Source organism: Mytilus californianus, unplaced genomic scaffold, assembly GCF_021869535.1.
Source record: "Mytilus californianus isolate M0D057914Y unplaced genomic scaffold, xbMytCali1.0.p SCAF_1, whole genome shotgun sequence".
Lineage (NCBI taxonomy): Eukaryota > Metazoa > Mollusca > Bivalvia > Mytilida > Mytilidae > Mytilus > Mytilus californianus.
The window spans coordinates 11745000-11761165 of NW_026262581.1; the positions used below are offsets into that span (position 1 = coordinate 11745000).

Genomic DNA, 16166 nt, shown 5'->3' on the forward strand with positions numbered 1-16166 from the left:
GAGAACTGAAACGAAAATTCATCAATTTTTCCATTTGTAAAGAGGCATAACTTTAGAACAGTAAAAGTGACACCATCCACACCTTCATAGCATTTGGTTGAGGCATACTAAAGTAAGGGAACATAAACCACTTTAGATGTACGTATGGACATACAAACTGTCAAGGGTAACACTTAATGCCCCCTCCGGTGACTGCTCCATCACAGCAGGGGCATACATATATTTTGTACTGTATTTCTTTTCTCTGCGTTAAAAAATCATATAGTGCAGAATTGTTTTTGTAGTTTTATTTCTAGAATAGTGCAAATGTTCATGATGATCTATTTTTAGTGGAGTGACTGATTTCCCTGACATTTCTTCTTGGGATATAAATGATAAACTTGAAGTAGACTTATTTCATTAACCTATCTTTACCATTGAGAGCTATACAACTACTTACTCTAGTATCCAGTTCACTCTGTAACTGTAAATTTTCATTATCAAGTCGATCATGTTCAAATTCAGCTTCCGTGATCTGTGTTTGTAGTTCCCTAACCTGTAAATCATTAATTTGCTGACTTTTAACCTTTTATACATATTACAAACAGATTGTACCTTTGCAAACAGGCCTTAACACTATACAAGAAAATTTAAATTAGACTTAACTCAAAATATATTTAGTGATCTATGTCATTGATAGAGCATGAGGATTAAAAAATAACTTCAACTCTCCTTCTTTTACATATAAATATATGAAATCACGCCTGTTATCCTTTTTAAAAAATGATTGGACCAGAATTCCAAAATCTAAACAAGCATTCGTATCATGAAAGGAAACAAAATGTTTTGAAATCTCACAAGGACTGGTTTAACAGAACAAAAGTTTTTCCATGAAAAACCAGTATCCATATACGAATGACAATGTTGTTGTCAACAAACCAATACCATATTGTCATTGCATATAAGATCATATAAACATTATTCATTTTTTTATCAAATTGAAAATTAAAACACATTCAAAATACACTGAAATATTTCCATTATTTTTACCTGTTTGGCCTTCATTTCCTCAGCAACTTTAGCATTTTCATTTTTGACATGAAGGACTTTAATTTCCATATCATTTGCGATAAGTTTGGCTTTGATGTCATTGATCTGTTTGATGTATGTATCATATGTCAATCTGGACTGAGCATAATCATCACTGAAAAAAAAAGGTCTTTGTATTGATTGCTGTTGATAATAGTTGTCTCCCTTGTTCGTTTTGGGAGCAAAATCTTGTTTGTTCAAACAAATTGTCTTTGTTTCTAACCAGATGTCTGATAGCCTCCAAGAAAAATTTACAATCATCGGATTATCAGAATTATTTATCTTTTCAAAAAATCTTTATGCAGTATTCCATATTTTTATAACCTTTCCCCTCTCAAAGGTTATTTTTTATGACTTTCATCCATGTGCCAATGTAGTAATGGCTTGAAAAAAAATAGTGAAGCAGAGTGAAATGCAGGTTATATAAAATAAAATTATAATATTATAGAAATGCTTTGTACTAATGTTGTTTTGTTTTATCAACTTGAACTATTATGCAAGAAGATATGTTGTGAATTGCTTTTGAGAAGAAAAAAAAAAATAGCACAAAATCTGGTTGGACATGTTGTTATAAAAACTCGTAAGGGTTCCACAGAACCCAGTGTCTCGCCTACTTTTTCTGTTAATCGCAGGCTCAACAAAAATGAGGAAGTAAATCAATAAAAATATTCCTCTTGATACTATCTTTTGATTGAAAGAAGCTTCTGTCCAAGTTTGGTAAAAATCCAGGATAGTTTATGAATCTAATAAATGTTTAAAAACTTTAACTGCAGACTGAATGTAATGTTAACTGGAAGAAAACAAAATTTCCTTCTAGATACTAGCATTTGATCATAAACAAGCTTCTGCCCAAGTTTGGTAGAAATCCAGGATAGTATAAGAAAGTTATTAAAATTTTAAAAACTTTAACCACAGAGTAAATATGTTGTTTCCTGGCAAAAAATCGAAGTCCATTTAAAAGTAAAATACGGAAAAAATGGATTTATTTTTTTACAAAATTTCCTTCTAGATACTAGCTTTTGATCATAAACAAGCTTCTGTCCAAGTTTGGTACAAATCCAAAATAGTATAAGAAAGTTATTAAAATTTTAAGAACTTTAACCACAGAGTGAATGTGTTGTTTCCTGGCAGAAAATCTAAGTCCATTTAAAAGTAAAATAAGGAAAAAATGGATTTATTTTTTTACAAAATTTACTTCTAGATACTATCTTATGATCATAAACAATCTTCTGTCCAAGTTTGGTACAAACCCAGGATAGTTTAAGAAAGTTATTAAAATTTTAAAAACTTTAACCACAGAGTGAATGTAATATTTCCCAGTAGAAAAACTAAGTCCATTTATAAGTAAAATACGGAAAAAATGGAATTTTATTTTTACAAAATTTACTTCTGGATACTATCTTATGATCATAAACAAGCTTCTGTCCAAGTTTGGTAGAAATCAAGGATAGTTTAAGAAAGTTATTAAAATTTCAAAATCTTTAACCACAGAGTGAATATTTGTGGACGCCGCCGCCGACGGAATGTAGGATCACTATGTCTCGCTTTTTCGACTAAAGTCGAAGGCTCGACAAAAATACAATGGTAAACTTTGGAGTCAAAGTTTAAATGGTTAAAATCATTTTATGGGAAAATCACTATCAAAGAAGTACCAAAATCTGTCTATAAACAAGGATGTGTCCATAGTACACGGATGCCCCACTCGCACTATTATTTTCTATGTTCAGTGGACCGTGAAATTGGGGTCAAAACTCTAATTTGGCATTAAAATTAGAAAGATCATATCATAGGGAACATGTGTACTAAGTTTCAAGTTGATTAGACTTCAACTTCATCAAAAAGTACCTTGACCAAAAACTTTAACCTGAAGCCGGACAGACAGACGGATGGACGGACGAACGAACAGACACACAGACCGAAAAACATAATGCCCCTAAGTGGGGTATAAAAATCCAAACTCTTTAATATTGAACTTTTTGAGAAAAAAAGGAATACTATCACAGTGTAAAGTCCTGATGATATCCAATTTCTTTAGATGATTCCCTTTCAAAGCTAACAAACTAGCAAATGACAAGCTTTATTCTTATATACTCCTTGCTTTAAATATGTAGAATGAGATTATACAGCAGTACAAACCTTATTTTATCCAATGATTCTTTAACTACATCAAGTTCTCGTTTTATATGATTTCTTTCTGTAGTAGCTTTTTCCACAGCATCATTGGACTTTGCTTCTGTTTTATGCCTTCTCTTTTGAGTATTATCTAATTCTACATAAGTCTAGAAGATAAAAAGAGAAACTATAATCAAAATTATTTTGAGCCTCTATATCCAATATAGTATAATTTACATTGCAGACTTGATTTCTGTTAGTAACCACCATTTCTTTATATAGTTTTCTTAACTAAGACTATCATTTATCAAATGGAGTAGGTTCATGAAGGGTCAATATTGGCCCTATAATTCAGTTGAAGTTAACTTCAGTAATAACAAAAAACATCTGATGACATAATATTTAAAAATATCTGACAAATACAAAATCAATAAGTTTTGAGGCACTAGAACACTAATGGTGTCATTATTGTGCACACTTATGAAGAAATCATAATTTAGACTTGTTTATGGATAAATTTTCATAGTTTTTTATTCAAACAACTATGGCCACATGCAAGGACCACCATGATTTATTGTTAGGATGTGTATGTGATCCATACAGATCTTTGTAAATCTAATTTTTTTTTGAATGAAGTGGCCAATGTTTTTTAGAAGGAAATAGAACTTGCAAATGCATAAAAACAGTCAATCTGGCTAAAATCCTGCAAAATATCATACTTTTGAAGCAAGCTGTCAATATATTTAAAACAAACAGAAAATGTAATATCATAATTATAGGTTTTTTACATATGATATTACAAAGTTCAATTTTAGGGCCAAATTAAGGCCTTTGTGGCCCTACTCCTTTTTAAAATGCAGTTTTATGTACTAACTACTTCAAACAGACTAAAGTATGTTTTGCTAACTTACCTTTGACTGTGCATTCTTGATACTTTCCATTGCCTGTATCTCTAACTGTAACTTTTCTTTTACTAGAGGTCTATAAATAGATAAAATCTTTTATGTATACTAGTTCAACACTGTATTTTTTTCAAATATGTGTGTATGTTCGAATGACTCGGGAATTGACATTAATAATTGAGATGAATTCCGATAGTCCTGTATGAATTGTTAAAAACCTGTTAGCCAATCCCGTAGATGCAGTTGAAATTCCACGAAATATAATGACCCTTGCATCAAATAGTTTCATCGAGAGCAAATAGTTGGAAACTATTGACCGTTTAAATAGTTCGTTTGCAGTTTGAAAAATAGTGAAAATATTGTGTACTTATTTTATATAGAAAATGATAACTGAGGTGTAATAAAATGTAAACAATTTATGCAAACAGTGTAGGTCATTGGTTACTATCCAAAATGTGCTGCCTGGCAAAATATCATTCCTCTATGACTTATTCTTTATAAAATGAACTAAATGTAAAACTTCATTTATTTTCTTTGTTAAATAAGTTAGGAAATCTTTTTTTTCAAAGACCTGTGTCACTATCAAAGATGTGTGTAAACAAAGTTAATATATTCCATATTCCTCTATGACTAGAAGTTGCTTAGATCTTACCATTTACACAAAATTTAACTCACATTATATCTATTTACAGATTCTAAAAATAATTGCAATTTTGACTAAACCAGAGAAAATCATGTCAAGATTACCCAGTTTTTGCATGGATATTAGGTACTAATAAAGATGAGGGAACTGAAATAGTAACACTTTCTTTGACTTTCAATTACTTAAATCTGGACCTTATTACATAACTTAGCACATATATATAATTGCAACCTTATTCCCTCTCCACCACAATATGGAGAGGAAGGGGTCGATTGCATAATTTTTTGTTGTTGATTACATTACAAATGCATAGTTTTGAATATTGTACAGTTTTATTCAGTCATTCGTATATTCAAAGTATGCTCACAAATTTTAAAGGGGTCTATACGGTATTATAAAGGGCCAGTATACGTGATATGCATATGTGTCCTACTAGTTATGTGATATCTAGAGTTTATCTATGTTTGTCAAGACATAATTTTCTGTAAAAAAAATGCAGTTTATTATACAAATATATTGATATGTGTTTTATAATAAATTATTTCTGGGCCAATACTTTGTATACTTTTGACGGCACCAGAAAAATCATATTCACTGAAAAAGACCACTACTTTTGCATTATCTTACTTGCATGTACTTACATGTGTCTCTGTACAAAAGATATTTCTTCATTTAATCTTTGGTTATTAACTTCAGCAGTATGAGTTCTCTGATGTATTCTTTTCTCTGTTCTACTACTGTAGGAAACATGCCATGTTAGTTCATTCAAGTCCATGATGCATGCTTCGTGCTCTGAAATAATTCACAAAATGTCTAATGTGTAAAAGGTTGTCCTTTTCTAAAGAACATATACTAAGAAAAATATGTATTTTTGCTTTGTGTTGTTAGGTTGCTATTTCATTGATGTTTACCACAACTCCATCTATTAATATATCAGGATCTATATTTGAACTTCTGTTCTTCCGTTTATTAACACTGATCTTTTTTTTTTATTGAAAAAAATATATTTGTAAATAATTTAAAAAATATATCATGAAACTTATTTTAAGTTTACCATGTATGCCATAACAGTGAATAATCTAAAGTATAACATGAATCAATAACACCTAAAAAATCTATTTACTTGTAAATCTGCCTCATTTTTATATATAAAAAAATGTTACTTTAGTCAAAAAAATTTAAATCTGTGTTTTTTAATCCATTAATATATGCAAATTCCATCCAATATCCTTTCTTCAATTATTATTGTACATTAAAATTAAACTAATTCATCATTAGGGTCAACAAATAAGTCTACTGTAATTGAGGGTGTTGTTGTCTTCAATTAGTTTATTACCCCGTGAAAGACAACTATGAATACCTTAAATTTGCACCCAGAATATACCCTACCACACCAGGTGTTGGTTCACCACATGAAATTACAATTCAAGGTAGATCAGGTGTCTTCCGCCATCTTGGATTGTAACATAAAGGAAACAATCAGTCTAGATCTTTAATGAAATGGGAAAATTCGAGAGATGAATGTAATTCATTTATAAAATTTTCAAATAAATGAAGAAAACAATTTGTTTTATAATATTTTTACCATTGTTACAACTACAGAATATTTTTTGTTTGATTCAATTTTTTCCAACTTTTCCATTTAATGTGCTATGAATTTACCTGTTTTGTTTTGTAGCCAGCAAACAATTCCGGTGACCCCAATTCTAATTTTTATTTTCTAAAAGCACATTATTAGAGTTGTCTTCTCATATTTTATCTTTAAATTCTATGGTTTAGTTTTCTTTTCATCACACAAAATAGGAGTTTCCATGCATAATCTATACAAAGTATGACAATTTTGCACAACCTGTAGCTTGAAAAGAAGCCCTATGACCAAGGCTTCCAAAACAGTCATATATTCCGGACATTTGTATAATGTCCGATAAAAGTCCGGCTGGGCAAAGCATGAAACGGACATCTACTTTTTAGTTTTCAGGGCTTAAGAGACGGTCATTTTAACATAATTTGCGATCTTTTTGACCCAACCTTTTGCCTTTAACAGCCACACATTTCCGGTCATAAAAGTGACATGATCATTAAGTACTATCAAAACAACCCCTACTTTAATACCTTCTCATTTTAATCAAGGCTAATTAGTTGTCGAACAGCTGAAATTTACCTGTTCAGGTGACAGGTAAACTATTTTGAACCGGACATTGATTGGTCTATTCAAAGTTATTTTCTTACATTTCAACGGTTTGCATCTAATTAATTTAGTTAAAAAGATTTAAATTATCAGAAATACGTTTACAAATATGATTTGATGAAAAAATTAAAAAGGTGAAAATGAAAAATCGTCATAACCACGTTGTTTGAACCAGAGACAAGTCTCTGTTTGAACTAGTACACGTGTGCGCAGGTGTGAAATTTAATTATGCATCCTAATTTCTTCAAAAAATGCTTAAATTGTCATTGATACCTTTATCTCACGTTTATTTCGAATATTTTCTTGAAGAAATAACGTAGAAAGAGCTACTTACACTCATTCATGCTTTGCAAACGTACAAGGAATTTACGTATCCGTCTCTGGTCCGTGTTTTACCATTGTCAAGATAACATCCGGTTTAGATTTAAAAATGAAAGTAAAGTTTTTGACAACGTTATTTTGCACAAATAAAGAGTCTAAGCAGATATAAGTACGCTGATGTTGCACACTTCGAATGATGCACTGCCAATTTAACAGTTTACGTCAGAACTTCGAATTTGAATCAAAGAAAGTTTAATATCGTTTTTTTTTTAATGTCAATCATTGGGATGGCCAACTCAGCAACTGATTGCCATAATTGCCTTTAATTTATTTAGTCTTAAGGGATTAAAATCGGGATAATATATTAAATGTCCGGCTGGCTAAAAATAATTTTGGAAGCCCTGCCTATGACCCATACATTTTATTATATTTTTGAAAAAAGCATGATATAAACTACATTTTGACCACTAATAAAAAAAATCTATGGATTTAAATTTAGACACCCATTTCTACCTTAATATTAAATTTAATCAATATAAAATCGTGAAAGTAAACTCAAAAGATTTATGCTTTGACAACAGTGGGAATCTGAACATCTTTGTTATAACCAAAAAACATTGCTACCTCTTTGTACAGCTATTGGTAATTCCCTCATCCTGACTAAACATAGGTGGTCTATCTTGTCATTCAATCTAACAACTTTTTCTTTCTCATTTTCAAGTGATTTTAAAATTTCTACTCTATCATTTTCTAATCTGGCAAGTAGGGTAACGACTTCATCCAACACATCTTCAGCTCCTAAATATGGTAATAAGGCACCATCCTCTTCTGAAAATACACACATACATATATAAACATGAAACTTACATGCCACTGTTATCTGATAAATCGTGTTATAATAGATCAATTATAATGAATATAAATTTTCATGCTTTTTGTGATGACCAAAAAACAAACTGAGAGAGACACCACTGAAATGTCTCGAGACAAAAACTGATGCTTTCAATTAATTCAAATTTAATGCTTTATAAGTTATTGCATGCTTCACCTTTAATGGCCCCAATGCCTGTGATTGAAAGTTGATTGGCTGATGAAAGTGATATTGTTGTCCGACCTGATGCTGCACTTTGTCTCCCTTTAGCACTTCCTATTGATTTGATGACATTATGATTTCCACTAGCACCAGAAAATCTCAATTGCTTCTTACTTGCAACTGTGAAAAAATATCAATATTTTCAATAATTATACAGTTTACTGATATAAAGGAAAGGGTATGAATGATGGCATGTGAGAAACAAATTGTTATAGTTCTATCAAATATCCAATTGCCATAATATTTCCAGAAAACAGCATATAATTGGATTAATTTGGTCAGAATCTTTCAATTCTACAGATAACGAAATATTAAATAAGAGAAAAAAAAGAGAATTTTTATTTTGCACTAAGTGTCAATAGTCTAGCAACTTGAAGTGCTTTTTAAACTAAAATTTTCCAGAATGATGTGTAAGATATCAGTTAAAAATAAGACAAGATAACCTGGATAATCAGACATTACCTGGTCTTACAGAAGATGGTCTACTCTTCTGTTCCTCGTCTCTTTCTCTGAACCACTCTTCTATTATGTTTTGTATAAGTTCTAGATGAGAAACTGCCTTCTTTACACATGGTGAGGTGGCTTTTGTTAGTTCACAACTCTTACGACGGAAAATTTGAGGTATCTTTGGCCAGTTTTCAGGCAGTGGATAAACTTTATCTATGAAGTGCAATATCATAAATTATTATGTCATTATATAGAGTAAAGAAGTTAAGATCACATTGTTGTATAAAATGCACGGTGTAAAGCCATAATGTGACCTTTTGATCTGTGTTTTTTAATGCCTTTTGTTGCTGTATTATGTCCCACCGACATAAAATGTACCTGCTGTAAAGCTTATTTAAAGAACAAAATGAATCACATCCCTTTACTTATCCAGTTCCAATTTGGAGGGATGTATAAATATGTAAAGACGTAAATGTGCTATTTTTGGCTAACATCTTAAATAAATGAATAATACATGTAATTCTAATTTCCTTATAAATATATCAAAGTGGTATTCCTGTTGAACTTAAAAAGAATATTTTTTCAATCACTTAGCAAATCTGTTAATTTCAAATAAGATTTCCTGCACTAATTTTTGAGTTTAAAGCAACTGACTAAATTTCTAGATTGATAAATTTACCTGCAGTTTCTGAAAGCTCCTCCTCATTTAGACCATCACCACTTGAACCAATAAATGTTGCTTTAAATATAAGGACAAGGAGTTACAGAAAATCTAGGTCCTCCTATATCATAGACCAGGAGTAAAAAAAATATGCCTTAGATCAAGGATCTTTTACCTCTCTAGATGAAAGGATCTTTCGTAATAATTTGTAAATAGAAGTCCTGAAGATGTTTGTTAGAATTCAAAAATTCTTTTATGCCACATCAAAATATTTCACTGACTTTTCATCAAAAGAGGACTTATTAGAATTAAATGTGAACTTTGAGGCCAAACTTCTAAACCCTGATCAATATAGAATGTCTCACAAATTGTGCAGATGCAAATTTCAGGGACTTAGTTTCAGTTTACTTCAAATGTTCCAGACTGTAATGTCTAGAGTTAAACAAATAATTACATTGTATCATAAGGAAAAAGTAAAATAACAAAAATATCGAACTCCAAGGAAAATTCAAAACCGAAAGTCCCTTATCAAATGGCAAAATCAAAAGCTCAAACACATTAAATGAATGGAAAACAACTGTCATATTCCTGGTTTGGTACAGACATTTCCTTATCAGCGGTCGGGTTAACGCAAAATTATACGTTTCTCATGCAGAATTTAGAAAAAATACGCAAAATAAATCAAGTCCTGCGTTATTTCCAGCCAAAAAAAATAAAACTATAAAGGCATCATTGACTTTGTTTTTCTTACATTCTCTGTTTCTTAAGCATGTCCTTTCTGTTGAAACGTCAAATTTACGTCAATTTAAGATCTTTTACATCCATTTTATTCCAGCCATTATAGCTTCAAAATTATTTTGACACATTCCCTTTCTTATTCAGTGTGTTTGATTGGACAGCATAAATGAGGTCATCCAATCAAAAGCACCTGATTTGAATACACAACTTTTAGTTTGTTTACCAATGGAATACACATCTACAGGTTATAAACACAGTGACTGTCTTCTTAACCGCGGATAACAAGGATGATAATTTGCATCAGAAGTTGACTGACAAGAATTTTTAAAAGTTCTTAACAAGGTTAACCTACAAAATGGTTCTTTTTGTGTCCATTACGCATTTTTTTTTGGTGGACTGCGTTTTTTTTTCAAGCAATAAAAAATATTCTACCGCGACCGCAGCTTATGTAGAAAATGGTGGATTAAACCTGGTTTTATAGCTAGCTAAAAGGAAGTCATTTCTTCCTAACAATAGCAATACATGTACGTGCGTGATGTTATTTTATGGAATGAATTAAATTAGCGTTACCCTCAATTTCTTGAACTGCATTATTAAATTTTTCTTGACTTGAAAACCTTTCTCCCAGTGAATATGAATCTGGTCGTATCTCAACTTCCTCAACTTTTACTACTTTAGTCTGTGACATAGTCTGAAAAGTTCAACAAGTAATACATCAATATCTAAATATCTGTGTAAAGCCAATCCACAGTCTTTACTTAAAAAATTTAAAACCCTGTTTTGGATTTAATGGAAGTCCATCGAGTTTCACATTGTATTGTCAATTTTGTTAATTTCATTTTTCTGAAACATAAAATGCACATAACTGATATGTATTTAGGCCCTGCAAAACTTTTTCAGCGGTATAGATTTGTCTTCACTCAGAATAAATTTTGAAGTGAAAACAGCCATATTTGCAAAAAAGTTATCAACAATAAACAAGGAAATAAGTAAATTTCTTGCTCCACAACTTTGTAAAGAACCATAAACTAAAGCACACAGTTAAATCAAAGTGCTTGTGAACACTGAAGGGTAAAGATTGCTTTCATTTTGCAATTTCGTGAATTTCTAAATCAAACATTGAATGTATGCAAATTAAAAATTTTGAGGTTGAACCTATTTTTATAACAGATTCATGCATCATGCATTACTTGTAATTTTTAATTAAAAAATGTTTTCTTGTCAAGTATGGTAATTCAAAGACACATCATATTTTAACATAAATATCAAAGTATAACATATTATCAATAAATTGCCTGACATTGACTGGATAGGATCAAAATAATGATCACTTCACTGCATTATTTTGTTCAAACTATCAAAGTTATTGGTAAACCTTGGAAGATATAGTTATCGTCAGGGTTTTGATTGCATTTCATGCAATCTTTACCCAAAAAATGAAGGCTATTTGACACCTTATAATATTTTCACATACAAATGCTGTCCAGTAAATTTGCCCATCTAAGGTTCTCTTTTAGCTATTTGCCTTGACATTGTCAAAATGTTTTGTATAAAATATTGTACTATGTGCTTTATTGAAATTACAATTCTATCAAAATCATAATATAAAATAATGACAAAGTTTTTTAAAACATCCAGAACACAAATGAGCTAACCATGTTTCTATTGGCATGGGAAGTACCTTGTTTGGTGAATCAACCCATACATAGACCTGATTCAATAAAAGTTACGATCACTTTATTATTCTCTACACGGATCGTAACTTTTGGCTACAGATCACCCCCAGTTTTTGGTGGGGTTCGTGTTGCTTAGTCTTTAGTTTTCTATGTTGTGTCTTCTGTACTATTATTTGTCTGTTTGTTTTTTATTTTTAGCCATGGCGTTGTCAGTTTATTTTCAATCTATGAGTTTGACTGTCCCTCTGGTATCTTTCGTCCCTCTTTTGGCTAGAGTAGATGTTTTTAAAATTTTAAATGATGAACCCATGACTGTCTCTGCCTTGATGAAAAAAATAGACACACTGGGTTTCTCAGGAACTGGATTGAACGTAAAAGTTAACTTTACAAAATCGTTGGTCACACGTAAGCTCAAATAAGCAAACAAAAAAAAAAAGGAGAGAAAGAAATTTGAACCAAAAAAAAAAAAGCAAAAACACACACACACATTCTTCTTAACAATGAACAGGGACTATATATATATTGCTAGCTACATGTGTACATAAATTGAGTCCAGCGTACGTTAAAACAATCGCAGTGAGTACGGCGTACGTTTTAATTGTTTTATTGAGTCCCGCAAAACTTTGTATCTGCGTACGTTTTAACATAGAACATATATTTTTTTCTGCGTATGGTAGTACATGTACCGCGTACGCTCTAAAAACAACCCCGAATCCTGCGTACGAAAAGTGGGGTTATACCCAAATACATGTACTGTACATGTTTCATGAATAAACCAGCGATGAGAACGTTCAACAGATTTGATCAAATGAGGCATGCATGTTTAAAAATTCAAAAATATAACATCGAAATAACAAACATGCAAGTATTATATTTAATAAAAACTGGCATTGTCAAGACTGTCATCCTTATTGCTGTCCTGTAAAGATCCGAGTTAATTGCTCACAAGTGTGGTAAAATGAGGTGCTCCAAAAGGTAGGAACATGCAGACTGTGTGATCGAAATTGCCCCAAAGTGTGACCGAAATTGACCGATCATTGATCAAATTTAGTCGAAATTAGATCTCGGCATCTATTGCTCTTTTACCGTTACTACTTGGTAAATAAGGTAAAACGCAGAGAAGTATGCATGTAAAGTAAAGCGTCTTTCCGACGCAATTTGGTCATTATAATTCGAACATGTCAACTCTACAGAAGCCATCTCTAAAAACACACAATTGATTATTGATCGAAATAACCCGAATTTCCCCTATATATTTTTTTTTTATAAAGTACACAGTTAACAAAGTTTTTAACACCTACCAAGATTTTCACATAATTATTTTATCAGAAAGAACTGTTAAGCATTAAAAGTCTTGTATGTTATGTTGATTGCGCTAATTTTTTTTGGTCATGAGAAAAATTCTATCGAGAGAAATATTTTGTTTGTGATAGTTCCACCATTTTGACGCCATTGCAGTTTCTATGGACAAATTTGTAACGTGACTTTTCATTGGATTTTGGAGGAATGTCACGTGACCAAAGCAAAATGGCGAAAAGTATTTTCTTTTTGTTGATGAGTTGAATTTTCGGCTGTTTATTCCCATATGTCTGATTATGACAAATCAAACATAATGCAGACGGACCCAAATAAAGATAAACAATTTAAAAAGAAGAAAAGTAGAACATGGATTGAGGCTGCGAAAATCGTAAGATCAACTTATAGACAGAATTTAGATTTTATTTGATCGATTTTCATCATTTTACTTTCTTTTATAATTGTAAGTTGTACATATCCATAATAATTATAATATACTGAAATTCATATAAGATAAGTATTTATTTGATGAGATATTTCAAATCTGTTAGTCTAAGATGGTGTAACAATAAATAAAGGTGGACTCTTTAATACAAGAAATTCAATTTCAAATTCTGAAAATTTATCTAACAAAATGCATACCCTGCATGTGTATGTTAAGGTTGGATTACAGCCAAGTATATTGATCTGATGCATCTTCTTTTGTTACTCATTGGAATTATTTCGTTAAGAATCAATGACATATTCAAATGAAACTTTGAAATTGTATGGAATGTGAGGTGGGAAACCTCTGTCGTTGCCGTTAATACTATATTTTCTCTCTCCCCTTGTATAAGTCCCATGTGCCCAACCACAGGAGATCAGGTTACACCTTTATATTAGCATCATCATCATCATCATCATTGTGACAAATAATTAAAATAATTTCCGATATCTTGGGAGTTATCTTGCAGTACAAGCATCTTTCTTGATGATGCATGATTGTTTTTTCCAAGACCTAGGAGGCAATCAGAATCAAAAGATTATTTACTTGATGCTTTACCAAATAACAAGAAAATTGTTAATCCTCAATAATATTTGAGAAATAGTTGGTTTTTACTTTGGCAATAAAACTTCACCCCCCATATGACTGGGCTGAGAGTCGGGACATGCTAGACTGCATTTTGGGATTTGTTTACATTGTACTCCTTCATGAGAATGCACAAATTCTTCATTGAGAGGGTCATAATTTGACATATAAATACGAAAAAGATTTTATTCCTCAGCTGACAAAATTATTTAAATGCAGTGACATTAAATTATGACTTTTAACGTCTAAAGATTGAAAGTACAAGAAAGCAATGTTGTATTTGAAAGGTATTACAACAGAAACTGTATTTGATGAATAGAATTGTACCTGTTTGTAAATCACTGTTTTTACATCTGTTTAATTACGGCCTCCCCCCCCCCCTGAATGGCAGACGCCCTATAGTGATCAGTCTGTCCGTCTGTCTGTCTGTCCGTAACAAATTGTGTCCACTCTATATCTAGAGAACCGTTATGATTTCAAAGTTTATACTTGACATGTATATTAACCAACACCAGAGGGTGTGTCATAATTTATGTACAACTTCCTAGGTCAAAGGTCAAGGTCAAAAACTTTGGTTTTAGTTTACAACCCCATGTCCTATGGTAAAGATCGTGTCCGCTCTATATCTTGAGAACCGTTATGATTTCAAAATTTATACTTGACATGTATATAAACCAACACCAGAGGGTGTGTCATAATTTATGTACAATCTTCCTAGGTCAAAGGTAAAGGTCAAAAACTTTGGTTTCAGTTGACAACCCCATGTCCAATGATAAAGATACAAATTTTTTACCACACATTATTCACAGCGGGGCCCACAGAGATGGCTCCCATCTCAATGATTTCTAGTTTTTTTTCCTTAGGATCTCAAAGATGTATACTTACATAACTAAGCATTATTGATAATGTTTGTCATTAATATGATAATGTTTTGAAATGTTTATTTCTGAAATCATTTAACAGAAAGTGTTATACATTTTATGTAGATGGAATAGACTCACTAGTAGACACTCAGGCCATAATCTTGCCGGCGAAATGACGATTTAAGTCGCCAAAGAATTTTATCTGAGGATGTTGCGTAATCACTCAGCTGATTTGTTTTATTTTTATTTATTACGAGTCGATGTACTATTCGGTAGGTTAAGGGTGGGAATTAAAGGTAGATTTATTATATTCATTGAATAAAAATTGAAATATAATAGGTAGAAAGACAGCTGATGGATAATGTGATTGCAAACGTACAACACTCAACCAGCTGTGATCAGCAGTGGATTTTTTTTTCACGACCATTTCGTTGATAGGGAAGATATCTTTAAAAAATGAAAGAAATTAGCTCTTTATCGGTTAATTAATATGTGATTGACAGATATTTTCATTTATAGGCTTACAATCTTTAACAAGAATCTCAATTTACAACTACATGTAACATGATGTCCTGGACATTCAATAATGTTTAACAAAATAATGACAAGTGGTGATATAAATTAAATTCCCAGTCATGTGAAATTCATCAGGTAAACTGGGAGTCATATTTTTCTGGACATTTAAAAATAAATTGAGGCAGATGCACATGAATTTAATGCATCATAATATTACTAGGCTACTCCCTCATGTCCCAAGCAACACATTTTATTTAAACTTAAATTCAAGTTGACAGTACAAATGGTATCAATGAATAAATAACAACTATATTGTCTAAACCTTTTTATTAAGAACTTTCTATATATACATTTTGTACAATAACATGAAAAAACTGCAAGTATATTTTTTATTGCATATAAAACAATTTCCTTAGTGATAAGCACGAGAACACTATGCAACCGAAACGGTAATGGAATCTCACTTCTCCAAGAAATTGATCACTTCTCCCTTCTCTCTCATGGAAGGAGAAGTCACTTCTCCCTCTCCAAAATCCTAGATTAGGCCCTGGACACTAATTCAATAAAAATAGT

General features: G+C 31.4%; 2 protein-coding genes across 3 annotated transcripts in view; one reads left to right on the forward strand and one right to left on the reverse strand.

The window, feature by feature from the left end:
* The window catches only part of LOC127700280 (coiled-coil domain-containing protein 178-like), a 34263-nt gene extending 20948 nt beyond the window's left edge, over window positions 1-13315 (reverse strand). For both annotated transcript variants that reach the window (XM_052203805.1, XM_052203727.1), the window contains exons 1-11: window positions 13151-13315; window positions 10744-10864; window positions 9454-9513; window positions 8790-8987; window positions 8283-8447; window positions 7859-8062; window positions 5367-5517; window positions 4092-4161; window positions 3205-3347; window positions 1030-1183; window positions 440-535 (exon numbers count right to left, since the gene is read on the reverse strand). In XM_052203805.1, the coding sequence (XP_052059765.1) occupies window positions 440-535; window positions 1030-1183; window positions 3205-3347; window positions 4092-4161; window positions 5367-5517; window positions 7859-8062; window positions 8283-8447; window positions 8790-8987; window positions 9454-9513; window positions 10744-10861 (1359 nt within the window). In that variant the 5' untranslated portion in view covers window positions 10862-10864; window positions 13151-13315. The remainder of the gene's footprint in view (window positions 1-439; window positions 536-1029; window positions 1184-3204; window positions 3348-4091; window positions 4162-5366; window positions 5518-7858; window positions 8063-8282; window positions 8448-8789; window positions 8988-9453; window positions 9514-10743; window positions 10865-13150) is intronic.
* Window positions 13316-13365: 50 nt separating this feature from the next.
* LOC127700193 (putative Polycomb group protein ASXL2) overlaps window positions 13366-16166 on the forward strand; it is a 35375-nt gene continuing 32574 nt past the window's right edge. Inside the window, exon 1 of the mRNA XM_052203631.1 lies at window positions 13366-13536. Coding sequence (XP_052059591.1) covers window positions 13435-13536 — 102 coding nt within the window. The 5' untranslated portion in view covers window positions 13366-13434. The remainder of the gene's footprint in view (window positions 13537-16166) is intronic.